Source organism: Giraffa tippelskirchi, chromosome 11 (assembly GCF_054371585.1).
Source record: "Giraffa tippelskirchi isolate mGirTip1 chromosome 11, T2T-mGirTip1v1.2.pri, whole genome shotgun sequence".
Taxonomy (NCBI): domain Eukaryota; kingdom Metazoa; phylum Chordata; class Mammalia; order Artiodactyla; family Giraffidae; genus Giraffa; species Giraffa tippelskirchi.
The window spans coordinates 143,967,580-143,994,906 of record NC_137285.1 but is presented as its reverse complement, the minus strand read 5'-3'; the positions used below and the strand labels follow the sequence as shown (position 1 = coordinate 143,994,906).

General features: G+C 46.9%; 1 protein-coding gene and 1 long non-coding RNA gene across 8 annotated transcripts in view; one reads left to right on the top strand and one right to left on the bottom strand.

Moving 5' to 3' along the window:
- Window positions 1-26,919, bottom strand: part of EXT2 (exostosin glycosyltransferase 2) — a 146,552-nt gene extending 119,633 nt beyond the window's left edge. For 5 of the 7 annotated variants that reach the window (XR_014069652.1, XM_081544998.1, XM_081544995.1 and 2 more), the window contains exons 1-6: window positions 26,727-26,919; window positions 15,305-15,870; window positions 14,020-14,109; window positions 8,264-8,380; window positions 3,133-3,328; window positions 772-911 (exon numbers count right to left, since the gene is read on the bottom strand). Coding sequence is in view for 6 of the 7 variants with exons in the window: in XM_081544998.1 (XP_081401124.1) it covers window positions 772-911; window positions 3,133-3,328; window positions 8,264-8,380; window positions 14,020-14,109; window positions 15,305-15,840 (1,079 nt within the window). In the remaining variant the exon portion in view is untranslated. Of the gene's footprint in view, window positions 1-771; window positions 912-3,132; window positions 3,329-8,263; window positions 8,381-14,019; window positions 14,110-15,304; window positions 15,871-26,243; window positions 26,455-26,726 lie in introns of those variants that run through there. The other 2 variants (XM_081544994.1, XM_081544992.1) reach the window with 1 other exon arrangement.
- Window positions 590-21,352, top strand: LOC145527306 (uncharacterized). Its single transcript, XR_014069656.1, has 5 exons — window positions 590-4,094; window positions 9,657-9,792; window positions 9,988-10,828; window positions 14,326-14,417; window positions 20,947-21,352. It is a non-coding gene; the product is annotated as an uncharacterized LOC145527306 (long non-coding RNA).
- Window positions 26,920-27,327: the final 408 nt, after the last annotated feature.

Sequence of the window (27,327 nt, the reverse complement as noted above, 5' to 3'; positions counted from 1 at the left end):
GGATGTCTGTACAGCCAGACATACAAAGCACTGCTGTATGTGTGTCCCGTTCAGTTCGCACAAGCAGAAGCAACAACACCCCAGGCCTCCCTCAGCCCTACAGTCCTTGCAGCGAGTAGCCCCTCTTTCCTCTCCCTTCCTCAGGGCCAGCCAGCTCAAAGGAGCTCCCCCTAGCTCCATCTCTCACCTCCCCGTCACCACTCCATGCCTCTCCCGTCCTCCGTCCACTCCCCACTGTGCTCTGGCCACACAAGTACCCTCTCAGCCTCCTGAATACACCACCCTCTGCCCGACCACAGGGCCTTTGTGTGTCCAACTCTGCCTGCCTCTTCTTCACTCGTCACTGTCCACTCTAAATTAACAACGACTTCTCCTTCAGCTGTATTCCCCAATCCATTCATTTATCCAGCATGTATTTATGGAGGCCCTACTATGTGCAAGGCCACATAATCTCTGTCATCTTAAACTGCAGGACTCAACTCTGCCACTGGAGCTCAAACACAGCCAAAGATCATGTGTCAATGAATGGGTGTGCTGTGATGCGATAACATTTTATTTACAAACACTGGCAGCATGCCACATGTAGCCCAAAGGCTTGGGTGACCAACCTCTGCTGCAGGTCCATGGACTAACTCTCCTGATGGAAAATGGAGCAAAAAAATCTCAAGGAGTGGTTCTCAGACCTAGCTATCCATTACAATTGCTGGAGGACTTTATAAATAATCCATGCAAGACCCCTGGGATAAAGGCTCATCAGAAGGTAATACCCACCTCTTCCAGTCAAGGACTTCAGAGAAAGGCAAAACGTAAGAGTCTGCGATGATCACTGGGATGCAGCCAGCCCGTAACACGTCACTCAGTACCGCCTGGCCCAGCCGAGCTCCACGAAGGACCATGCAGAAAGTAGCCTCCTGCAGGAACACAGGCAGAAGGAGGGGATTACAAACCAGTTCCGCTGATCCACTTACTCTGATCCCGGCAGACCACGAAGTTCTCTCAGGGGCTGAAGCCAAGCAACACCGAAAATGCTAAAAGATAACAGCTCACCCTGGTATGACTAAAAGCTGAAATGGTTGCAATGCTCTGGATTTCCACTCTTGAGTGTCACTGCAATGCCTCCGCTGCTTGGATTCTGAAAATGTTGACAACCCACCTCCAGGTCTTCCTCTGGAAACTCAACAGTGTGACTTCCCATGGACTGGATTCTTTCAGCCCTGGTGTGCTGTGTACACACACCACGGCTACCCAGTGCTCAGAGTACTTACTTCCGCCTGCCTTGTACTAGAATTATTTGGACTGGGCATATCTGGCTCTTGAGAGGACACCCTACACAGAAAGTATCAAATCTCCTTTCATCTTTCTACCCCCCACAGCATCTAGCAGTGTGCTTCGCGTACAGAAGACATTCATCTCATGAATGCTATGCCTTTGAAAACACATTAAGGCATATACGTTCTATTTAGATACAACTGAACAAAAAGCAAGACCTCACTAAAGGTCTTCCTCATTCACTCCCTCAAACCCACTGGATGTGGGGCACGTTTGGGAAAAGGAGAGATGCACAGGAGAAAAACATGGGGGTAATAGGTCAACCGAAAAAATAAGAAAAGCTCCCGTCTCTAATACTCAAGTTTCTTCCAGCTTTTGCCTCTTCAGGAGAGAAAAAAGAAAAAAAATTAAAAAGCAAAAATACTGTTTAATCTTTAAAGCTAGAGAAAAGGAGAGTTCAGAAGAAATATGAAGTAACTCAATATGCCAAATTCCTCTGGGGATAAGGGAGAAAGCGACGAGAAAGAGCAGGGGTGCAGAAGGGGCATCAGTCACGGTGCCCGGAGGTGCAGGTGGGTGCTAAGCCGGCCCCGAAGAGTCGGCGTCCAGATGTGGACACGTGTGCTGATAACCATTTTTCCTGTCTAGACAAAGGTTACTATAAATACTCCTGCTTACATCACCACTGTTATCAGTCAGACATTCCAGAGGAGATGCAGCACTTTTTGAAGGTATTTTAACAATCCCAGCACTGGCCAGTTCTCTTTGGAGACTTTGAAAAAATAAAAATCACACACAATCACACCAGCTCCTTAAAGATCTCTCCTTGAACTAAACTATTTGTATTTTAAATACTTAAGCGAACAAAATATTTAAAATGTAAGAAAGGCTGAGTGCCAAAGACCTGATGCTTTTGAACTGCTGGTGCTCTCAAGAGACCCTTGGACAGCAAGGAGATCAAACCAGTCAATCCTAAAGGAAATCAATCCTGAATATTCATTAGAAGGACTGAAGCTGAAGCTCCAATACTTTGGCCACAAGATGCGAAGAGCCTACTCATTGGAAAAGACCTTGATGCTGGGAAAGATTGAAGGTGGGAGGAGAAGGGGACGACAGAGGATGAGATGGCTGGATGGCATCACTGATTCAATGGCCGTGAGTTTGAGTAAACTCTGGGAGGTGATCAAGGACAGGGAAGCCTGGTGTGCTGCAGTCCATGGGGTCGCAGAGTCAGATATGACTGAGTGACTGGACAACAGCAGAGTGAACAAAACTCAGTTTCTGCTTTCCTGGCCCCCTGGCTCTTGGAGTATCACACAGCCTGCTTATAATACAGGAGTATAATACAGGACTACTCTGCCTGCGGTTACTAAGTGCTGGCACTCCCAGGACACCAGCAGGACACGTGTAGGGTGGCAAAAACACCAAGAGACAAGATGGTAACAACAAATAAAGACCTCCCACTCCCAGGAAGAACTAACTGTGGCCGTGTGAGCTGGCTCAGTTGGAGGATACAAGCTGCAGCTTATAGAAGCAAGTTCCTCTGGGCTGGATGAGGAATACAGGAATAGAAGCAAAATACAGGTGCCTGCTTTGACTATGCGGCTCCTCTGTACATCTATGGGTGTGTCTTTTTGCAGTAAGATGAGTTCGTGGAAGGAGCAGGAACGCTCACGGGCTAAGCAGCTTTGCACTAACAGCACGCGGACCCCGAAGCTCCCGAAGTCCACGGGGCAGCCGTGGAGAGCAGCCCGGTCTTGCTCCCCCTCAGGGAGCTCGGCGAGCGCGGCTCGGTGGGGGAACGCCTGTTGGCTGGGGTCAGTCTCCGCCCGGGCCCTGAGAGAGGCGGGCGCAGGCACTCACCTGCAGCACCTGCGGGTAGTCAAAGACCTGGTGCTTGTGGCAGCGCTTCCGGGCGGCGGGCACGCCCTCGGAGAGGTTGCTGCACTTGTCCAACACCAGCACCGCCTCGCCGTGTCTGGCCTGGAGGGTGGCCAGGTCCTCTCTGTACTCCGGATGCAGAGCCACCTGGGACGACAAGAGGAAGTACCGCCGCGGCCTGCGAAGCAGAAAACGGGGCACTGGGACCCTGGCAGCCACTGCGCGAGTCACAGTGAAGCCAACGTCAGGTCTAGAGCTTAGGGCAACATAGTGCTTTCTCACCCATCTTCGCTCACATCCTTGACTTCTGGGGAAACTACACTCGGTAGCACTGCTGAATATTTAAACTATTATACATGCTAAGAAGGCAAGCAATGACTCATTTGCATGCTGAAGCATCATGCCATTGTTGAAGGGTTCATTTAGGAAAAGTTCTTAACGTTTTGAAGAAATGCTTATAATAGGCCGAGCTCAGGGAGCATGCTTTAAGTGTCTGTGTGTGTGTGTGTAAAGAGAGAAACTGGCTGACTGGTTGATTATTTGGAAGAACAGCCAATGTTAGCATTAGTTTGATCTGAGTTCTCTGCTCTGAAAAGCAACTGAGAGCAGGCTGCATCCTTCAAAGAGGAAAACAAGGGGTCTTAACAGACAGCACTGACCGTGAAAGCAGACTACTTGCGGCTGCTGAGTGGCACCCTATGCTATGGGGGAGCTCCAGGGAAAGACAGCCCCCATCCTCCAGGCCGTATGGATTCAGGAAGACCAAACTTGGTCATGGAGAACAAGGGGAGAAAACTAGCTTCGTCAATGGATGGAACCAGTCTTAACATCTGGATAGCGAGGATGCATAGAAGAAAATGGACTGAAGAAAGGATTTCCAAGGGTCTAGCGCCATTCAGAGCTTCACGAGAAATAAAATGTGAATGCATTGGGGAGACTCGAAGGTAAGTAATTCTCTCCAAAAAGGCAAGATTTCCACAAGGCAGAGAGGTTACAGAGGCATAGACATGACATAGGCAAAGGAACCAGCAAGGATCACTGAAGAGGAAAGAATTAATATAAAGCAGGATCCAGAAGAAATGAAACCCCCAAACCTAGAAAGTAAAAAACAGGACTCAAATGTTCCTCAAACTGTACAGACCAGGGAAAACACCCAAGACAGCCCTCTCTAGGCACTGCCACCAGGGAAGCTAACAGGAAGTGGTGCGTAAGAAAGGACTCAAACCCTCTAGTCTGAACCCAGCCCCCTGCCCCGTTTTCTTCTTGCTTTGGAGAGAAAGAAAGGGAAATTGCTTTATTTTCCTTTTGTTTCTCAGGCTTAGCTGGAGGGTCCAGCTGGAGAACACCTTACACATTCACCCGTGGCCAAAAGAGAATCACTCTCTGAGAAGGTGACATCTTTCCCAAGCTTTAAGCTTCATGCCCAAAAGACAGAGAGCAGTGAGTGAGGAAATGAACGCCCTCCCGGCCAGCAGGTCAGCTCGACTCCAGCCAAGAGAGCAGTGCACACCAGAGCTGATGGCTCTCAAGTCCCCAGAACCGTTTCTTCTGGTCACTTCTCTCTACAGCTGAACTGAAAGCAAAGGCAGGCAGGGAAGACAGGGACAAGCAGATTCCCTAGAACTTCACTGTCCAATAGCAATTAGCCATGTGAGACCATTTAAATCTATTAAAATTTTAAAATCCAGTTCCTCGGCTAGCTTAGCCCCATTTCAAGGGCTCAACAGCTATATGTGGAAGGGGGCACCTGACTAAACACAGATCGTGTCCTTACTGAAAGTCCTACTTGAGGGAGCTGCCCCGGACGGCAGGGCAGACCCGGAGCCCAGGGCGGAGGCGAGCAGACGTAAGAAAGACACCGAACAGCAGCCGTCGGGGAGATGGTCTGGATCAGCTGTACAGACTGGCTTCTCTTATCCTGGACAATTTCTCCTTCAACTGCATTTTGCTGAACAATACATTGGCTATTTACAGCCAAAAGGATTCCTTCTAGCCACTGAAACAGACTCTTGCATTCTATCCCCAGCCCCGAGCCTCATTTTTCTTTTGTAAAATCATCAGTTTTCAGAGGGGAGAGGTATGATGGGAAAATCACATATAGGGAGCACTCTTCAGTCATCTCAAAGTGAGGATTTCTGTAACCAAGCTCATCTGCTTAAAACAGAAGGAAAATGGACAGTCAAACTCTCAACACAAGCATGGAAACCACCTCAACAACTCATGCCATTTGAAAATGAACTGTCTTGTGAGGTGGTGAGGTTTTTTTTTTATTACAAATCAGAAAACCTTTCAGTAAGAAATTACAGTAACAAAGTATACGTTAAGTTAGAGCTAGTGTTAGTAGCTCAGTTGTGTCAGACTCTTTGCAACCCCATGGACTGTAGCCCTCCAGGCTTCTCCATCCGTGGGATTTTCCAGGCAAGAATACTGGAGTGGGTTGCCATTTCCTCCTGCAAAGTTAGAGTTAAACGACCTCTAAAGGTCTTTCCAATCCCCAAAACGTTGGCTCTACGGTGGCTGTCATAGCGCACTGAGACTTGCTGGGTGTCTCTGGAGACTTCCTATTGAAGTAGACTGCTAACACTAAACTGGTGCTCCAGGCTGCCTTGATTAGGAGTAGCCATGCTGGTATCCGAGGGGTGTCCCTGCAGGCAGGTGTGGAGTGCTGGCATCCTGGAGGGGAGAGCGCGTTTCCGTGCAGTGGGGGTGGCCCATTGGGAGTGCTCTAGTCCGAGTTGGGGGGAGAACTTCTTGGGGGAAGAGCGGGGAGGTGGCCTGGCCCAGACTATGAGATCCCTGAAAGAGGGACCGGGGAGAGGGCAGAGGGAGTCATGGCCTCCCCGCCTGGGGTGCGGAGACCAAGTAAGGGCAGGAGGGCAGCCCAGGCTGAAGGGGTACAGGGAGGGTGATGGCAAGAGCAGCGCCCCTTCAGTGTGGGGGCATCAGAACCCAGGAAGGGTGAGGAGGGGGTCTACCCCGGGGTGACGACGGGGAGCAGGAGCACGACGTAGGGGGTCAGAGCCCGCGTAGGGGTGCAGAGGCCACCTGTGCGGTGAGGGGCAGAGGCAACCACAGAGCTCCGGTCACATACGACAGGGTTGATCAAGTAAGATACAGGGGATAAGGGAGCCAGACTTCTCACTGTCCGAGAAAGAAATGACAACTACGGAAAGAGAGAACCAGAATCCCCAGCAGCACCGGATGGAATAGGAGAGAGCGATATGAGGGCATGGTTTTTAATACATGTAGACAGAGAGAGAGCCATCTACATACACAGAGAAAGGAGTACAGATGCTAACATGTGGTGCTCAAAGAAACTCTGGAGTAAAGAAAGACTCTGGGCTGATTTTGTTGTTAAGAAACACAGTTCTATTTTAAACACTCAGTCACCACGCTCAGTGGGTCCCCACCCAATGCTACCATTTTCTACATAAATGTGCAGATGTGAACAAGAGTCTAAAAATGTTCCCCCTGCCTGCATGCTGGCTCGCCCTGACCTGGCAGATGGTGGGTTGGTGGAGTAGGCCCATTTTAGTTTTAAGCAAACAAAACCTTAAGGTGGATTTGTTTTTCTTTCGAGGACTCAAATGACCAGCTATGACTTTCATGTTTCCTCCCAGCACTGCTGATATCGAAGCTTCAGCAAAATCATGCTGAGAACTCCAAGTTTCCCTCCATAGTAACCGTTGTAAACTCCCAATTTAGTTCCTTTTAGAGAGAGAAATGAGGAGAATTCCAGCTGAGGCCAACACAGCTGTGAGAAGAAGCTATCAATAGCAACAATCCTCAGCTTCCCATTGGACAATATTGAGAGAGATTTAAAATAAAAATAAAAACAAAGCTCTTGCTACTCTACGCAGCCCTCAAGAGATGTGGGAATTCCTTTAAAAAGCAACTCTCACAAAGAGCAACAGGGTTCCAAATGCTGCCGAGAGGTCACCCAGACTGCCTCCCCCCAGATCCCTGGAAAGTGAGATGAGTCTAGAGCCTGACTTTGCCTTTCTTTTTCTTTTTTCTCTCCTGAGGCAGAGGAGTGTTGTTTGTAAAAGAAAAGGCACAACGGACAGGGCCCAACTGCAAACCCTGGAGGGGAAACGGAGCGGGTGGGTCCAAGTCGGGCCATAGGAATCCACCGCTTGTCCAGCAGAGGGAGGACCGTCCCCCCGCTGTCTTGAGCATCCTTCTGCTGCTCCTGAAGACAGACTGCTTACGACTCCCTAGTTGCTAGAGTCCCAGGACTCCAGAAATCAACAGCAACCTTAAGCCATCTAAGGAGCGTCATTTCAGTCTAGTAACACACAAAAATTAGAGATTAAGTTACCAAGAAAATACCAACAGAGCAAGCTTGTAATTCTTGGAAACTATTATTTGAAGGTAACTTGTACTGTTCAGAGTGGTTTGCTCTCCTTCATTTCAATCTCTCTCAATCTTTTCCTTTCAGTGTGTTTTCTTCCCTGGATTAACTCTGAAGGGACGTGCCAGTCCTAAACCAACACTGGAGACCGAGATAACACTCAGGAGGGTAAATGATAAAGAGTTTACCCTGAGCCACCTTAAGACTGCTCATCCTGTCTCCCCCAGGCTTTCTCCGGCCACAGCACTGCTGACCTCTGGACCCAGTGATGCTTTGTGGAGAGGGGCTGCCCTGGGCATGGCAGAGGTTTAGGGACATCACCAACCTTAGCCTGTTAGCTGCCCACAGTGCCTGGTGCAGAACAGACTTAACACAGTGGGCCTGGCGGCTCTCTTCTTTGAAAGGCTGGCCCTTGGCTGCTGCATGAGAACTTCGATTTCGGGGGAAAACTGTACAAACGGCAGGATTTATGCTGAACGCCTGCTTTCCTTCTGGAAGCCTGGATTCCGCACAGAAGTCAGGGAGAGGAAAGACTCATGGACGACAACTAGATTTCTGATTTGGGGAGCTTGGTAGACAGTGCTGAAAACTGACTGAGCGAGAGAGAGAACTGAAGGATAAATAAGGTTGGGGTGGGACAGGAAAAATGGACCCTCAAGGACCCCGGTCTGTAATTGATGGTTCGACTGCAGTGTGACAAGCCCCGCTGGCCCTCACTGGCATCTCTCAGCACAGCTGGCTGTGCCCAAGGCACCTTACCCTGGCCCTTTCTCCGGAAGGTCCACCTCGGCTGACAGCGGACTATAGACAGGAATGCTGACGTCGTAGCCTTGCCGGTAAGTCCACGTAGAAAAGCCACCACCAGCCAACAGAGCCCTGAAAAGCAAAGGGTTTTGTCAAACGATGAGAAAGAAAGATGGTCTTCGTTCTGATAAGCTCTATGGAAAGGGGTAGCTGGATATTCATAACAGTATCAACCACAACTGATGTTTACTAAGTCACTTTTCTAGAAAGACACTGTGCTAAATGTTGTACAATAGCGTCTCCTGGACACTAGCTGCATCCTGTTCCTGAGTCACCCGCCTTCCTCTGGGGTCCTAAGCAGTCTGTCCTTAGTTACCTCATTTTAAAATACAGCACAGCCAGGAGGACAGCCTACAAACAGCCCCTCTGCTACCTTATTTGGATCCCATTCACCTCTCCCAAAAGTCATAGATGGTGAAAGTGACAGTGTTAGTCACTCCGTCATGTCCAACTCTTTGCAACCCCATGAACTATAGCCCTCAAGGCTCCTCTGTCCATGGAGTTGCCCAGGCAAGAATACTGGAGTGGGTTGCCATTCCCTTCTCCAGGGGATCTTCTCCACCCAGCGATCAAACTGGGGTCTCCCGCATTGCAGGTAGAACCTTTACCATCTGACCCACCAAGGAGGCCCTGACTCTTAAACACATTTCCCGTCTCACGCTGCCTACGCCCCAGCCCTGCTCCAGCTCCCACCAGAGCAGTTCTTCCCACTGCCATCCCAAAGCGACATGTGCACTGTGTAGCCTCTACCAGCTCTCACCACCCGTTCCAGCTACTCAGTCTTATCAACCCCACTCCTTCCACAGGAAGCAGAATCCAGAACTTGACCTCGAGTGCTTCTCCTACAAGTCCAGCCACACAAGCTTTTATTCTCCTTAATTAGAAAACCATGAACATGCTGCTTTCACTGGATCCAGCAAGTAGTACAGTGACACTTCATTAGAAAGGAAGCAGGTGTACATCACACCAACATTTACGGTTATTCTGTTCCAGGGGCCCCGAGCCCATCAAATCACTTACTGGGGCAGAGTGCTGCCAGGTCCATGCGCGGCACAGTCTGAGCCAAAATGTATGAACTGCAAAGCCACATTTTTTGCAGTCTTGATTGCTACCAATCCCCTCCCTGCCCTGATGACAGCCTACATTCCCTTCTTACATGACCAGTTTAAGTTAAAAGATTTCCAAACCACCCCTGGAAATCCCAATCTGTTTGTTTAAGCTTTATGAAACCAAGAACTGGTTAGGGAGGTAATGTGCAGGCTGGAACACCTCTCCAGCTGCCAGTCCGCTCTGTAAAACTTAATGACTAGCCGTAGTACCAACATACGGTCTCATTTTTCCTGATTAGCATTCAGCAGTGACTCCGTCCAACATGAATTTGGGTAGGTTCCATGACCATGATGGCAAGCAGACTGCATGGGCCCCCACGATGGATGTGCAGAGAAGTAAACATGGATCCAATATACCGGCACCAGGAGGCCCAGGTAAGCGGGGTGGTGGGTGATGTAATTACACCCACGCCCCACAGGAAGAAGCGAGCGTATGTGGTGAGAAAGGAAGCAGGTGTACACGACACCAACTTTCACTGTTACTCTCTCCCTGGGGCCCTGGGGCTAAGCGAGGGGGTTAAGCACTGGGAGGAGGAAAGTAGGCAACCGGAAGTATGTCTCATGTCACAGATCACGCACGTGCAATCTCGTTGGAGATCTCAGGAGGAGCCACCGCTGCAATTAGTCAAACAAGCCTCACATCGACCCTACCGCTGACAAGACCTCCACTCCAAATCACTGTATCTTCTTCTGCCAGGCTTTCCTGAATATTACCATGGAGAAAATATTGTAAGCCTCCCTTGCTTTACAGCACATGTGTTTTACATTGACTGAAAAGTGAATTGCTGAGAAGCGCGTTCTGTTTTCCCATTATGTATCCCCAAATCGGAGATCGGTTCCAAAGCTGTGAGAGACTGAATGGGAACCGTGCACCTAAGAAAGCATGACTGTGGGGACCACGACTCACTCCAGGCCAGGTGTTCTATCGCTGGAAGTGTCCGCCAGCATCTTCAGCACTTCCTGGGACTTGCAGACTCGGGGACGTCACTGAGCCCTCTTCCTCACCGTCTCGTGGACCCTCTTCCCTACACTGGGTCTGCCCCAGATGCTCTCACAGCTCGCCTCCTACCATCTGAGTATCCACAGAGCCTAAACACAGTTTGTCTGCAAGGGTATCTTTTGCTTCCTTTTAATCAGGCCCGCGAATCCCTCAAATATAAAGATTCAAGTTTTAGGTTTTGCAAAAAAAAAAAAACTGACTAATTCTACTGGCTATCCTCATTTGTTTACAGATTCAAACTGTAGGGGGCAGTCCTAAGATGGTGGAGGAATAGGACGGGGAGACCACTTTCTCCCCCACAAATTCATCCAAAGATCATTTGAACCCTGAGCAAATACCACAAAACAACTTTTGAATGCTGGCGGAGGACACCAGGCACCCAGAAAGGCAGCCCACTGTCTTCGAAAGGAGGTAGGACAAAATATAAAAGATAAAAAGAGAGACAAAAAGAGTTAGGGACCGTGACCCATCCCGGGGAAGGAGTCTTAAAAGAGAAGTCTCCAAACACCAGGAGATCCTCTCACCAGTGGGTCTGTGGGGAGTTTTGGAATCTCAGAGGGCAACATAACTGGGAGGAAAAAATAAATAAGTAAAACCCACAGATTACAGGTCTAACTACAACTCCCAAAGGGGAAGGAGCCCAGCCGCTCACGTCTGCTACCAGCAAGCGGGGGCTGAACGGGGAGGAGCGGGCTGCGCTGCTTAGGGTAAGGACCGGGCCTGAATGCCCTGAGGGCAATCTGAGGGAGCTAATGTGGGACAGCAACCCAGACTATGGGATAGCCAAACAGAGTCAAACTGTAAAAAAAAAAAAGAGACATATATATCTGAGCAATGGCTAGGTATTTGATGAATATCTAGTGATGTTAAAGAACTAAGTGTTAATTGTTGTAGGTATGATATTAGTGCTGTAGTTATATTTTTTAAAAAGCCCTTGAAAAAAGTTGAAAGTGTCACTCAGTTGTGTCCAACTCCTTGTGAACCCATGGACTGCAGCCTGCCAAGATCCTCTGTCCGTGGGATTTTCCAGGCAAGAATACTGGAGAGGGTAGCCATTCCCTTCTCCAGGGGATCTTCCCAACCCAGGGATCGAACCAGGGGTCTCCTTCATTGTAGGTGGATTCCTTACTGACTGAGCCACTGAGTTATACACAAAAACCTCTTCTGCAGTCTCAAACGGAAATATTTATGGACATAATGATACAACATCTGAGATTTGTTTCTAGAGAATCTGGTGGGGAGAAGGTAGTATAGATGAATCAAGTTGACAGTTAACAAAGCTGGACAGAGGTTATGTGGGGCTCACTGTACTTCTTTTATATGGGTTTAAATTTTTCCCTAAGAAGTTTAAATAAATATACACCTATAAAAAAGTAGAAATTTGAGAGAGATACTTGCAAAGAAAGGATAACAAAAACCTAAAGTAGTAATAAGATTACAGAATATATCTGAGAAAACAAAGATCAGTAAAGTTAGGCACTGAAGAGGTATAATTTGCTGTCATTTGACTTAAAATAAAATGGGTAGGTGAATATATGTGTGTGTTTGACTAGAAATCCATCAAACAAAGACTCACAAAATACACAGTATTTGAGAACAATGATTACCTCTCAGCAAAAGAGTAAAACCAGAGGAAAATTTGAAAACATATTTTTACACTTTACTCTTTGTATACTTGTACACTGTTTCAATCTTGTACCCAGAAGGTATATGTGTACCATACATAGGATTTTCAAAAATTGAAAGAGAAACACAGATTCACACATCATAAAAGATGTATTTGCTGAGCTGACATTTGCTTCAGTCCTGGTCCTTGCATTTTCCTGAGTCAGATAATTCTTAAACAAAAAAATTACACCTATGACTTTAGATTTCAGGGGAATCTTAGAAACAGTCTAAATCTAGCCTGTTTTCTAATGTCTGAATAACCAGATATGCAGCTTCTGCTAAAACCATCCTACACACATGGTTCTTGCCTCCTCTGAATCCAGGAGCAAGGACAAAGGATCAGAAAAATTAAGCAAATCTACTATTCCTTACTCCAACCAGTCAAAGACCACCTCAGGTTCCAAATGAAATTTCCCACGTGGAAAGATAAAGGAGGACTATACGATGATTCATTACTTGCTACAGGACTGCCTATAATCACTTCCAAAAATACATGCACAGGGAAAACGATTTAACCTTCCTGATCCTTAACACCTAAGCACCAGCAAGAACTTCAACTCTCTCCTGATTACTTGACACTTTCCTGCAGAGAAATGAAACTCCTTTTAACATGTGCACTCGATAAAAATGAAATCTTTCTCCCAATCAGATACATATACCAAAGTGTCAGCAAAAACCGACATGTCCCAAACAGAAATAAGCCCTTCTCAAACTAAACCCAGAACAGCAGGTGAAGACATTGCATTCCCAGCACCTCTTTGCCTTCCCTTTTCTGTCCTCTAATACATTTCACTTTCCCAGAACAAGCAAATGCATAAGATGGTAAGGCACTCAGGAACGCTGGGGCTGAGAGCCAAATCAGAGATAGCCTGGTGTTCAGCCGGTTTCTACAGAACTTGTGTGGCCTGACTGCCCTCTATCGTCCAAAATGGTTTCTACACCAAAGCTGAGGGATGGCGCTGGGGTGCGGTCTTTTCTAGTAATAATCGTCTTTCCAGATAGAAACTCAATACAGATCTAGATAAGCACTTAGAAGCAAAGAGGGCTTAGACTTCATCTTCTGGGGAAAAGCGGTACTAAGTGTAGATTTTCGTAAATGACAGTGCTGGCCTAATAGGTGGAGACCACAACGGGCCTCAGGCTGTTCTCACCTCTTTCAGGAACAATGATTTCAAGAATTAAACATCAACTGCAACAAAGCTGGTTATAAATGAGTTCATATCTGAACTTACAGTCATCCCCTCCCGTGGGTGCTGCCCAGGGCCCTCATGTCGGGCCCACCCTTCCGGCTCTCTTCGGAGCCTCAAACCAAGTACTAGGAGAGGAACCTTCAAGGGGCACCTCCCTCCTGAGTTTTCCAGGAAGCGGCGCAGTCGGTGAACAAAAGGGCCAAATATACAGTACCTGAGCTTGAATTGCCATCGTGGCCCCCCATCTCACTTCTGCCTGTTTGGAAGTTTCATTAGGAAGGAAGGAAAGAAGAGAGTAAGCGGTATTTAGACTGCATCACTTCCCGGAGGTTACAGGCTCCAACCACACGTCCACGCCCGCTCCCCTCAGGAGCTGCGACTCTACTTAATGCTCCCAAATGTGGAGAGCACTGACACAAGCCAGTGATATGAAGCAGGCCTTTTAGGGGAGAGGAGGTGCGCTCAGGACAACACAACCCAGACTAAGAAGACAAGAAAGACTTCTAAGACGCTCCACTGGGACCTAACCCTCCACTAGTTTCCCGTGACAGATTCCGGCAGGTCTCAATGCTTCCAGGTCTAGGGAAGGAAAAGACTGAGGACAATTTGCCACTCGAACAAACAATTCTGATTACAAAGTTATGTCCTAGTGGGCTTAGAAATATGATTTCACATGAACAAAAGGGTCCTACGTTGACTTAATCCTCAGAAACCCATCAGGCAGACAACCCCAAATACACCTACCTGTCTCTGGGAACATCCAGGGCCGTGTTATAATCTGGGGGGCTTCCAGGCAACATGTTGAACAGGAGGTGATTGGTACCTCTATCCCACCTATTAAGAGTAAACACGTAGAATTCACATATCAACTATGAAGTCAGTCAGTCATCAACAGGCAAGTCAGTCAGTTTCTGGATGACAAGTGAAAGTGTTAGTTGCTCAGCCATGTCCGATTCTGTGTGACCCCATGGACTGCAGCCCCCCAGGTTCCTCTGTCCATGGGATTCTCCAGGCAAGAACACTTGAGTGGGTTGCCATTCTCTTCTCCAGGGGATCTTCCAGACCCAGGGATCGAACCCAGGCGTCCTGCATCAGGCAGCTTCTTCACCATCTGAGCCACAAAGGAAGCCAGACGACAAGTCGTAAGCATCCCTGACCCGTAACCGGGCCACTTCTCAGGTAGGCAAACTGCATGCCTGGAGACTGTAAGTGTTCCAGGCACTGGCTTGGCTCCTCCAAAGGAAAGCTGGGGGATGTGTCCTCCAAGCTGGTCCACTGCAGAACTGCTTATGCTGATGACAATCTGAACGCTACCGGGGATGATCACCATTTGGTTACAAAAACACAAAGAAATACAGAATGCTAATTAAGGATATTAGGGAACATCTGCAAAATGGAGTCCCATACAGAACTGTATATACGAATACATACACATTCTGTGTATATGTCACTGACATACGAAAATGAAATTATTTGGAAACACATTCATGGTAAATGAAGGGGAAAAGGCAGCAAAAAAGAATATGTTTTGCTGTGTGAGCCCACTCTTGACCAAAATGTTAAACACACACATAGGTATATATACGTGTGCATATGCTAAAATGCATACATGCGTGCCCCTCTATATGTTTTACACAGAAATGATTGAGAAGTAACATCGAAATATTAATGATTATCTTAAAAGCAGGCTTATGGGATGACTCTTACTCTCTTCTTTTTGCTTAACTGTATTTTCAAGCTTTTTATAGTGAATGTGTATATGCGAGTAATAAAGTGGGGGGGAGGCATTTACATTTAAAAGGAAAGGCATGGGAAGATGAGCCCTCCTTAGCTTCTAAATGTTAAGAAGCTGGGAACCCACAGCAGTGGCCCAAGAGGGTGGTACAGAGACCAGGTGCCCACAGCGCGGGTCCTCCTCCAAGCCCCCAAGTCAGCCGCTCATCCACGCGCCCACCTAGGAGGCAGGAGATGAGCTGGAAACCGGCTCTGCCCCTCCCCTCCCCCTAGTTCCTGGGAGACCTGCGGATACCTGGAGAGCTGGGCCAGCGCCTGCGCCGTCTCCTTCACGCGGAGCGAGTTCTGGTTGAGCAGGTCGATGGACGGGACGAACAGGCAGGCGCGGGTGATGTCGTCGGTGTAGTAGTCGCTGTCTGAGATGGCCGTGAGCAGCTCGTTGTACTCCCGGGATATGGTGCTGCTCACCGGGACACCCGCCTCGCCCACGTACTTCTTCAGCGGGTAGATGTACACCTTGATCTTGTTCTTGGGGTTGAAGCCGCAGCGGTAGACGTCGAAACACGTGTGCATCCGGCAGCTGAGGTCGCCGCGCTCGGGCACCGGGCTGTCGGCCGGCAGCCTGACCACCGGCACGTCTCGGACGCTGCGCTTCTCCACGCTCCAGTCGCCCGAGGACTCGATGGCGTGCGGCCAGAACTGAAACATGCCCGTGGCGATGAGACCCAGCAGGACGATGGAGAAGAGGGTGACGTAGTAGACGCGGTGCTTGGTCTTCATTCTGGGGATGAGGGCAGGACCCCGGATGTTGTACTTGACCGACGCACACATAATGACCCCGACAGCCTCCTCCTCACACTCCTGGTTACCAGGGGAGAAGAGAGAAAAATGAAGCCTTCAGGGTGACACATGACCCTTGAAAGGGTTGGTACATTTTCAACTGGACTATTTCTTTCCCTTAAGCAATTTGATGAAATAATGAAGACGGACTTTTGACCCTGCAAAGAACTGACTGGTTGGAAAAGACCCTGAGGCTGGGAAAGGCAGAAGGGGGAGGAGAAGGGGAGCACAGAGGATGAGATGGCTGGATGGCATCACCGACTCAATGGACATGAGTCTGAATAAGCTCCAGGAGTTGGTGATGGATAGGGAGGCCTGACATGCTGCAGTCCATGGGGTCACAAAGAGTCGGACACAACTGAGCGACTGAACTGAACTGATAAATAAAGTAAATAAATATTTGTACATGTGAGAATATGCTATATATTTACTATAGAATATATTCTATAAATTCGAATTCACTGAAAACATAGGCTGGTTAATGTCGGGCCAGGAAGAGGAGTGCTGACCAAGCAAGAAAAATCAGAAGTGCAACAGCCGAAGGACAGTTTGTTTCATTTTGCTTTTTAAAAACTTGCCTAACATAAACTGATGCTTCATCTGGACAAACTGGCCCTTTGTTTGATATACTAAAGTTTTCATTCATTCAGTCAGTCAACCCTCAGAGAGAACCTAAAGAAGAAAGCAAAGATCTACCTTAGAGGAATGCAGATGCTAATGAGATACACAAAACTATACCAAAATGCACAATGTAAAAACACCACTAGGAAAATATCAAGAAAGGGGAAAGGGGTGTTAGAGAATAAAAGGCTAATCTTTAAATAAATATATATTGATGTTTTATAATAAGGGGATAGTTGGCACATTTCAATGGAAGGAAGAAATGAAGAAAGAAACAGGAAAGCAGGAAGGGAGGGGTAGAGGAAAAGAAGTGAGGCGGGTCGGTTTCTAAAGACAGGTGCCAACAATTCTTCCCACTGATGAACGTGATGCCACTTGTCCATTCACAACGTGGAATCTCTTTCCCTTCCACCTGAATCCGGGATAGACTTGGCACTTGCTTTGGCCAAGAGAAAGTGGCAGAAGGGAGATTCTGGGGTTTCTGAGACCAGGCTTTAAAAGACCCTGTAGCTGTTGGAAGCCAGCTGCCACACTGTAAGGAAGCTCAGGAAGACCCCAGAAACTACGTGGAGCCAACATGAACCATCCCCAACAAGCTCTCCATAGATGGCCGAATCCTGAGCGAGTACATGATTGCTATTGCTTTTGTTTGTAAGGTTTGTGGTGGTGTGTTACGTAGCAATAGAAAAATGAAACAGCCAATAAGCATCATGGACTGAGACGTAAAAAACAAAAATCTTTAGTCCTCAGCTGAAAATGCAAAGTACCCCTGTAGACCACAAATTAAGATCCTTACCAAACAAGCCCCCCAACACCTGATGCCCACCCACTATGTCAATACCTTGAGCGTGATTCCTTCACCTGTCAGACACGTCATTGCAACAAGTGACTTCGGCATTCATGTGTCAAGAATCCAATCTTCAAAACGGTCTCATTCTACTCTCTGATCTTTCAGAAAAGTTATTCAAACCCCAGGTAGCGCTAGTGGTAAAGAATCCACCTGCCAACGCAGGAGGCGCAAGAGACACAAGTTTGATCCCTGGGTTGGGAAGGTCCCCTGGAGTAGGAAATGGCAACCCACTCCAGAATTCTTGCCTGGGAAATTCCATGGACAGAGGGGCCTGGTGGGCTCCAGTCCGTGGGGTCGCAGAGTCAGACACGACTGAGTGACCGAGCACACATTAATATAAAGGAAAATAACTGAAAAGCTCATAGACCATCTTAGGGTTTATGAACCATTTTCACTTTGGCTAAACGGAGTTCTCTCCAATCATGCCTACATGGTAAGACTGCTTCCTGCCTAGCTTAGTAGGGTCCTGTCAAGCCCTGAATGTTGCAATCATTACCAGCTTTGAGGGTAAAATGTGCTGAATGATCATTAATGATTTCAACTTGTATCAGCTGTATCTGAGACCATGGTCTGGAATGTATCAAAAAAACATGATTGTCATGGACTAATGTAGGAAAGTTTATACATTTTAAGCTTAAAGATAATCATCTTTGGGGTATATACATTAGCCATTCAACATACACTAATCGATTCCATGACAGAAATGCAGGCACGAGAGCTATTTCATGTTTCCTGTCATCCTAACAATGAACAAGATGTTCCTAGCCAGTCCCCGACCCCTACTACCACCGGGCCCATCCTATTGCTTTCCTTCTTTCCCCATGTCCCCCCGGAGCTAGAAAAGAGGCGGCCATGCAAGGAGCTGTACTCTCCGCAAGCTCCGTGTCAGAACCGCCCAACAGGCTCTCAAGGTTTTATCTATATCCTGAATCAGTGGTTCTCAAACACCCGAATTGTAACAATTACACAGGTAGAGTTTGTTAAAACAGAGTCCTTGGCCCCAGCACTGGAGGGTTGTATCAGTAGGCCTAAAATAAGGTCACAGAATGTGTCAAATTAGCAAGCCCCTCATGTTTATTTTGTGCAGCCAGGTTTGAAATCTTTACTAAATGTTAGACAAACTGCCTTTTAATACAGTCGTTTAAACTTTTTTTTTACTAAAACCTATAATAAAACAACATTTTATATTGTGATTTAACACAGACACAGATGTATTTGAAATAAGTTTCACAAAACAATGCTTATTTAACCATAGTACACAGTATTAGCCACAGATTATGTGATGAATACTGTATTCTTTTATTATCCTATCACTTTTTAAAAAAATACTGGCCATAACCTACTACAATGATTATACCACCCAGTTATCAATTACCCACAATGCGAAAACATACTGTTTTCATATATAACAAAACTGGGGCTAAGGGAACAAAAGCAGTATCCAAATATGAGCTTTACAAATTTTAATGAGTTACAGATCATAAAAAAAGATATTATCACAACAAAATAAATTCAAAGATAATAGAAGTAATTAAGTAATAAAAAAACACCAAATTAAAAACCAAAGAGGATCTATAAAGCCATTTTTTTTAAAAAAGAAAAAGACTAAAGAAATTGATATTTGACATAATTCAGGTAAGATTAATCAAGATAAAGAGAAAATAAAGCACAATACCTAGACTGAAAAGGGGACCATAACTCTAAATACTGCATGTATTTAAAAGATGAGATGGTATCAATGAACTTATGCCAATATGTTTAAAAACTTGAATGAAATGGGAAAATTCTTTTAACCTATACCTTATCAAAACAGTCTCAAGCAGAAATAGCCATCCTTGATAGCTCTATAACACGAAAGAAACTAAATCGAAAGTTAAAACAATCTTTTCCTATAAAGAAAATTCCAGGTCCAAAAGATTTTCCAAGTTCTACCAAACATTCAAGAAACAACAATTCCAATTTTTCACAAATTACTCCAAAGTTCAGAACAAGGAAGAACTATTCCCCAACCTATTTTAGGAGTCTAGTATAACATTAATACCAAAAATTTTAGACCAGAGGTTCGAAAAATTTGGTCTGAGGACTCCAGAGGATCCCCAAGACCCTTTCAAATGATCTAAACTATTTTTATAACAATGCTGACATTATTTTTCCACCCTCATTTGCCAGAGATGATATGATGTGTGGTAAAGCAAAGACTGAAGGCAGAAGTAGATATGAAAATCCACCTGTCTTCTGTTAAGTTTTTCCAAGCATAATGAAAGCTACCAATTCATAGATTCAAGATGCTGAACTCCAAGTACAATACATACCAAACAAACAAAAAACACACACACACAAAACCCAACTAGATATGTCAAAATAAAACCACTGAAAAGAAAGCCAAATAAAAATATTAAAAGCAGCCAGAGGAGAGGGAATCTACTCAAGGCAGAGTAAAAAGCTATATGTGACAAGCCACAGATACTTAGACCACTAAAGAGAATATCTATGACTTCCAGGCAGAGAATGATTTCCAAAATGAAATGCAGAAAATGCAAATCATAAGATTAAATTCAGCGCTTCAATTAAGAAACTTTGCTCATCAAAAGACATCATAAGGAAGTAAAAAGACAAGCTACAAACTAGCAGATATCTGCAATACACGTAACCAATAAGGACTGTTAACAGCAACCAGAATAAAGAACTCCTACAAAGTAATAAGAAACAAAAAAGTCCAAAACAAACAACAGAAAACTTAGACAAAAGATTTAAACAGGAACGTCACAAAAGAGGCAACAAAATGGCACAGAAACATCTGAAAAGATGTTTAGTCTAATTAATGGGGAGGGAAAGCAAAACTACAATGAGACATCTACACACGAGCATGGGAAAAAGAGCATCAAATGTCACCAAGTGCTGGCAGGGACCTGGAGCCACAGAACTCCAAGAGGAGAAGTATGACCTCCACAGTCCCATGGCAGGAGCAGGAGAGCTGGCGAGAAGAGAGTCTGACATCTACCATGTTAGACTCCTAGGCATCACATCTTGCTTCCTACCTGTCACAGTTTTGGTCTCCCCACAATCCCCCCAAAAAAGAACCAGAGACAGAATGGGGGTGCAGGTAGTTTTACACAGGAGCTAGAGTACAGAGCAAAGAGAAAGAGGGAATCAGGGAAAGCCAGTCAGGGTGTGTTATGAAGCTGGGTAATAGGGGGCTCTTTAGGAATCCTCTGAAGAACCATGCAGACCTCACCATGTCCCTCAAAAGGAGGAGAGGCCAAAGCATTTATCTAACAACTCCTATCCACTATTGCTTGCTTACCAGTTGTCCGGTATTAGCACCAGGTCACACCCTGTTCTTAACAGCCCTGGAAAGGTCTGGATATTATTATCCTTTCCTTGATGTACCACAAGTCTGATAAGAACCTGCAGTTCTCTTGAGGAATAACTGGGGGAGTATCTGTCTATATTTCCTTGGATGTTGCAAAGTTTTCCTTCCAAGAGATCCAGCCTTCCCCTCAATCCATGGGATACAGGTCTGGGTGTGGACTCCCATCTGAAAACTAGGTGATCATGATTCTTCCACTGCAGCAGCTGACATCAGCCTTCCACCTGCCAGCTCTTGACTTTTTTCTTTTTTTCAGGTTATACAATGAAGCAATACTCTAGTTGGCTGCCCGTCTACACTGTCTGTAGGAATGCCAGGCTCTATTAGCATCACAGCGGGTCTAGAAACACTGATATTGAGTTGGGCCTCATTGCTTATTATGGATATCGTGTCTACCTTGCCTCTGATGGTTAGTGCCAAGACCCAGCCTCTGCCATTTCAGAATCCTACCATCCTCATTGATACTTGGGAACCCAGTTCCATGGTCAAACCTCATAAAGTCAATCCTGGTCTACGGAGGAGAACCAACACTGAGCCTCTCAAACACGTTGGTCCCCTCATCGGAGTTCCATATCACCAGAGGGAAGGCAGAACGCCTGCCTGGGAACACGTGCAGGAGCTGAGTCTCTGGCCTCAGGTAATAAATCTATTTCGAATCTCCACCTCTCTGAACTTTCTGAGCCCTTTCTCAATATTCTGCCAACATAGCTCCGGCACCTTTACCTCATTTACTCCAGACTAGAGTTTCTCAACCTCAGTATTACTGACATTTTGGCCCAGATGGTTCATTTCTGTGGGGAGCTGTTCTGTAGAAGGTTTAGTTAGCATCCCCGGTCTCTATTCAAGAGAAGTCAGAAGCAACCACCAGTTAAGACAACTAAAAATATGCCCAGATATTGCCAAATATCACCTGCGGAGGCAAAACTGCCCCCAGTTGAGAACCAATGGTATCACTGTCATGTCCAAGCTTCCAAGAGCCTGCCCAGTGGCACATCAGGACCAGCTTGTCGTTGTTAGACCATTAAATTCTGAATCCAGGCAGCACGCTCCCAAGAGTCTCTCCCATTCAGCTTCACAGTCCCCGCTACCCCACTCTTGGCCTGACACTGTCAAGATTCATGCCCACGTGTTCCTCCAGTTCCCGCTGGTCCACAGGAGCCAGGTCCTACATCTCATCCACTGCAACAGCTACCACCCCAGCAGTAGGGGCTGTACTCCCCCATTTAGCTGGTGCTGAGATCTGAGGGAGGGGAGGGCAACATCAAGGGGTGAAAAGCACCACCTATCTTCTCAATGAGAGATACTTCGGCTGGTCCAGGGGATCTAGGAAATCTGAGAGTTCTTCAGTGCATCCACCCAAAATCTCCATCCTAAGACGCTGGGTCCCACTTCTTCCCTATCATGGCCCCGACATGAGCAGAGGCGGCACATCAAGGCCATGCACTCAGCTTCCTCTGCAGCTCTGTCACAACTGCAATTAAATTCTGGGCCTGGTTTTCAACACAGAATGCCCGCCCCTCCCAGCTTCAGGAAATGCCGCCACGGAAACACGTCTTTCACAGCGCGTCCCCGAGTTGATACCTGACTAATCTGAGCCAGATCACACCTCAAGGCCTCCAAGGGAGCTAACAAGGGCCAACCAACTCCACCAGCTTTATCCTGACCCTGGTCCACACACTGCTCGAGCGCTCGAGTTCCTGCCCTAGCCAACGCTCTCCTTTCGACCTGAACCTCATCCCAACCCACCACTGGTCAGTCTGACTGCTCAGCAATGCTAGAGGGCACCGGGGGTCCTCAACAACTCACTTACCCCCACCAAAGGGGTCCTGGGTGCCACCTTAGGCTGAGTGACTCCAGTCTCACAACACTATTCTCAGGGCCTGCTTTCTACAGCCGCTTCCAGGAGCAGCCTTCTTAGTTATGTTCTGCCAAACTAAGGGTGCAGGTAGCTTGCAGAAGGCGAATCCAGAAAGCGAGAGAGAGGGAGTAAGAAGGGGAGTCAGGGAAGAATAGGAAGCCAGGAGGGTGCTACTGAGCTGGTTGCCATACTGAGCTGGGCAGATGGGGCTCTCCTACTAGTGTCCCTCTGAAAAATGCACCTGAGAACTGTTCCATGCAAGGACATTCATCCATTAAAGTCCATCCAACCCCATTCTCCAACTCCCCGCATCCACCAAGAGCTGTTCCCAGGGATATAAACTCATATTTCTGAGGTTTACCTGCACTGGCTAAGCATGCACTTAGAAAAACAGCTGAGAGAGATGACAAGCCCTGAAGGTGGAATAAAAACTCCTAATGGAAGAAATGAGGGGAAGAGCCTTAAACAAAAAACAGCCCCTTACTAAGTGGGGCTTTGGAGACAGAGAGCTCTCAGCGAGCATCCTCATAGCTTTTACCGGCTTCATTACAGCACTTGCCAGGTTGTATTAACTGGTTATATAACTGTAAGTCTCCCTTCTACTGGTCATCATTTTCTTGTAGTCAGAGTTTTCATCTCTGCTAAATATTCCCAGCATCTAAGTTGGTGCAAAAGTAATTACGGTTTCAGATCCTGAACTTTAAATCATTATAACTAGGTTCAAACATATCTATATTAACCAAAACAGGAACCATTACAATCAACATATTTTTGCCAATGAGAAATAAGTTTGTTTATTCTTGGAGCACAAAAATCTGCGCTTTGGGATTCAGCGAACTCTTGGAAAGCACTTTCTGTGTGCTGCTGGTTGTAGAAGCATTTTCCCTGCAAAAAGTTGTCGAGATGCCTGAAGAAGTGGTAATCAGTTGATGAGAGGTCAGGTGAATATGGCAGATAAGGCAAAACTTGGCAGCCCAATTCGTTCAACTTTGGAAGCACTGGTTGTGCAACGTGCAGTCAGGCATTGTTAGAAGAAGAATCGGGCCCTTTCTGTTGACCAATGCTGGCCGCAGGCATTGTAGTTTTTGGTGCATCTCATCAATTGGCTGAGCATACTTCTCAGATGTAATGGTTTCGCCAGGATTCAGGAAGCTGTAGTGGATCAGACGGGCAGCAGACCAACAAATGGTGATCATGAAGCTTTTTTTGGTACAAGTTTGGCTTTGGGAAGTGCTTTGGAGCTTCTTCTCAGCACAACCCCTAAGCTAAACATCACTAGTTATTGTATAAAATCCACTTTTTATTGCACTTCACAATCCAATAGAGAAATAGTTTGTTGTTGTTGCATAGAATAAAAGATGACATTTCAAAATGATGACTTTTTTATTTTTGGTCAACTCGTGAGGTACCCACTTAACAAGCTTTTTTACCTTTCCAGTTTGCTTCAAATGCTGAATGACCATAGAATGGTGAATGTTGAGTTCTTGGGCAACTTCTTGTGTAGTTGTAAGAGGATCAGTTTCGATGATCCTCTCGGTTGGTCATTGTCAACTTCCAATGGCCAGCCACTGCACTCCTCATCTTCAAAGCTCTTATCTCCTTTGCAAAACTTCTTGAACCACCACTCCACTGTACGATCAGTAGCAGTTCCTGGGCCAAATACACTGTTGATGTTACCAGTTACCTCCGCTTCTTTATGACCCATTTTGAACTCAAATAAGAAAATCACTTGAATTTGTTTTTTGTCTAACAACCTTTTCATAGTCTAAAATACATAGAAAATAAACAGCAAGTAATAATTCATTAGCCAAAAAAGAAATGAGCATTAAAATGATGTATAGCATAAACACATTTATTTAAGAATGCATTCCAATACCGAATGGCAAAGCTCAACTATGCAAAACCACAATTACTTTTGTACCAACCTAATACTACCATGTCTAGAACACACTTCACATAAACAGAAATGTTTGCTGAATGAAGGGAGTGTCTCTACCCCTCCCGGCTCCATCAATGCCCACACTGTTCAAGGTCCAAGTTTTGAGTAATTACACGGTGATGAACTTCGATTATTTTCTTTCTTGAATTAGAGTTTCCAAAGAGAAAAATGGCCAGGTAATTCCACAGACAGAGTTTTCCATACTTGCCCGACTGCCCTCTTCTCCCCTAACACTGAGTTTCCCCAAAGAGGACAAACCAAGAGGAATCTTCTACTGATGAATGTTTGTTGCATATAATACCACAACCTGGGTCAAAATAAGAATTTCAGAGCAAAGTCCTACAAACAATAGCCTTCTCGAAGCACACCAAATTTGTCCCTGCTAAACACTGGAATCATCTGGCTGGAGGTCAGGCACTGAATCACTGGAAAAATCTTCCAACTTGACTGTCAAGATGAGACGTGTTTTCTGTTCCTGGAATTATTTATTCCTAAACTCTGCCTGAATAACCTTTCCTCAGTGCTTAGTCCAAAGTTTTCAGCCACACTCTCTCATCTTCTTAAACTTTGTAGAAGCTGAACTCTTGGAGCCCCTGCTACGGTGGGACTCAACCCACCTGTTCCTGAAAACAAAGGAACTAAATATTGGCCCAAGCAGGAAAATCTGCAATTCACTGCCTTACCTGATAGGGTCCTTTATAATTAAAGTTCTGTTAAAGCTAACCACCCCTAAAAATGACTTCAAATTTAAAAAAATAAAAACCCTGTGTCCCTTGGTGAGAATTATACTATAATTAATACAAAGCATAAAATTAAGGAACTAATAACTAAACTTTACTGCAGACCTACTACATGCCAGGATCTGTTTTAAGTACTTTGTTAACTTGGTGTTAACTTAGTCTTCCTAATGGGCTTTCCTGGTAGTTCAGCTGGTAAAGAATCCACCTGCAATTTGGGAGACCTGGGTTCCCTGGGTTGGGAAGATCCCTTGGAGGAGGGCATGGCAACCCACTCCAGTATTCTTGCCTGGAGAATCCCCATGGACAGAGGAGCTTGGCGATCTACAGTCCATTGGGTTGCAAAGAGTTGGACAAAACTGAGTGACTAAGCATAGCACAGTCTTCCTAACAGTCTCAAGTGACGAGCTATGATTATCCTCATTTTACAAACAGGGAAAGCGTAACAAGGAAGGCTACATTTTCACACAACTAGAAAATGCCAATGCTAGGATTTGGAGGCTGGCAATCTGGTTCTGGAGCCTTAGCTCTTAACCCCCAGGTGAAGCTGCCTCCCCTAATTAACCTTAAAAGCCTGAATTAGATACACCTTTTTCATGTCTCAATTAACCAGCATAACTAGACAGACGCAAATCTATCCGTTTTATACCAGTCTTTGCAACCAGATGGCTTAAAGTCATTGCAAGTGAGGAGTGATAGAAAGTGAGTCATATATTTATTACTGTAAATAGCCTTTGAGCTCTGAAATTTACAAACTAAGTCCAGTTTAAGTTCTCAGGGCATGCAATTAACAAAAGAAAAGGGACTTAAATGGACATATTTCTATTTCAAGACATCTTCAGGCAAATATATCAAGGACACGGCTAAATGAGCGCTTCTCAGTAAGTTACACCGAGCAACTTGAACCTCAAAACTGTATACATATCATCTAGTTTCCACCGCCGGTAGGTAAAACGCCAAATAACCTCTGAGTTTCAAGTAGCTGCCCAGAGCCCCAAACACCGCTGGTCACGGCTCACCTGAGCATCCAGTCCTGCCCGAGGCATCAGGTACCGCACGGAACGCCACTGCCCACGGCAGGGCCCAGAACTCAAACACCCCCGCGGGAGGAAGCAGAACCCTGGAGCTCGCGGGGAGGAGCTTGCAGCGGGCAAAGGTCACGGCAGAGGCTGGGCCCTTCGGGGAAGGAAGCCACAGGATTCGGGGAGAAAGGGAAAGGGCAGACGGGGCGAGGAAGCGAGCGAGGGAGACAGGTGGGCGACCTAAGTGCGGGGAGGGGCCGAGTGACGAAGGAGAGGGCGGGGCGGGAAGCAAAGCGCCCCCCAAGCGGGAGGTCCCCAGGAGTGGCCCCGGCACGGAAGGGGTGGAGGTCGTCTCCCGCGGCCCTCGGACCTCCGCGCGGCCCGCGCTTCCCTGGAGATCCCCGGGCCCGACTCCCCCGCGGCCCGGGGAGGCCCGAGCCCGCATCGGCGGCCCGCCCGGCCCTTCCGCGCCGCGCTTACCTCGGCCACGGCTGCCTCCGGCTGGGCCCCGCGCTTGGTCACCGGCTCATGCCGCGGGGCGCGGGCCACAGCCGCCTGGGTGGAAGGGCGCGCAGCTCCCGGCCGCCACCGCCGGGCCGGGAGTGCGGGAGCGAGCGAGCCGGGGGAGCCCCGGGCGGGCCACTGGGCTCGGCGGTCTGACTCCCAGCGCACCGCGCATGCGGGAGCGGCCGGGGCCGCGCCTCCTGCTGGACGGGAGGAGTCAGGGCACCGCTCAGGGCTTCTCCCGGGCAGGTGGGTGAGGCTCAGGCTCTCAGGGAAATTCAGAGGACCGGCAGCCTCCTTCAGAACGAGTGAAACTGCAAACTGAACAACAGTTCACTTGTAAATATGTAGAGCTGACAAAGCTGTAACAGTTTGAGTATAATCAGTATTGATGAGGGTGCAACATTCCTGAAGGGCAATTTGCTAGTATCCATCAAACGCAAAAAATTAAAAGGCGCTTGCTCCTTGAAGGAAAAGCTATGACTAAATTAAAGAGCAGAGACATCACTTTGCCGACAAAGGTCCGTCTAGTCAAAGCTATGGTTTTTCCAGTAGTCATGTATGGGTGTGAGAGTTG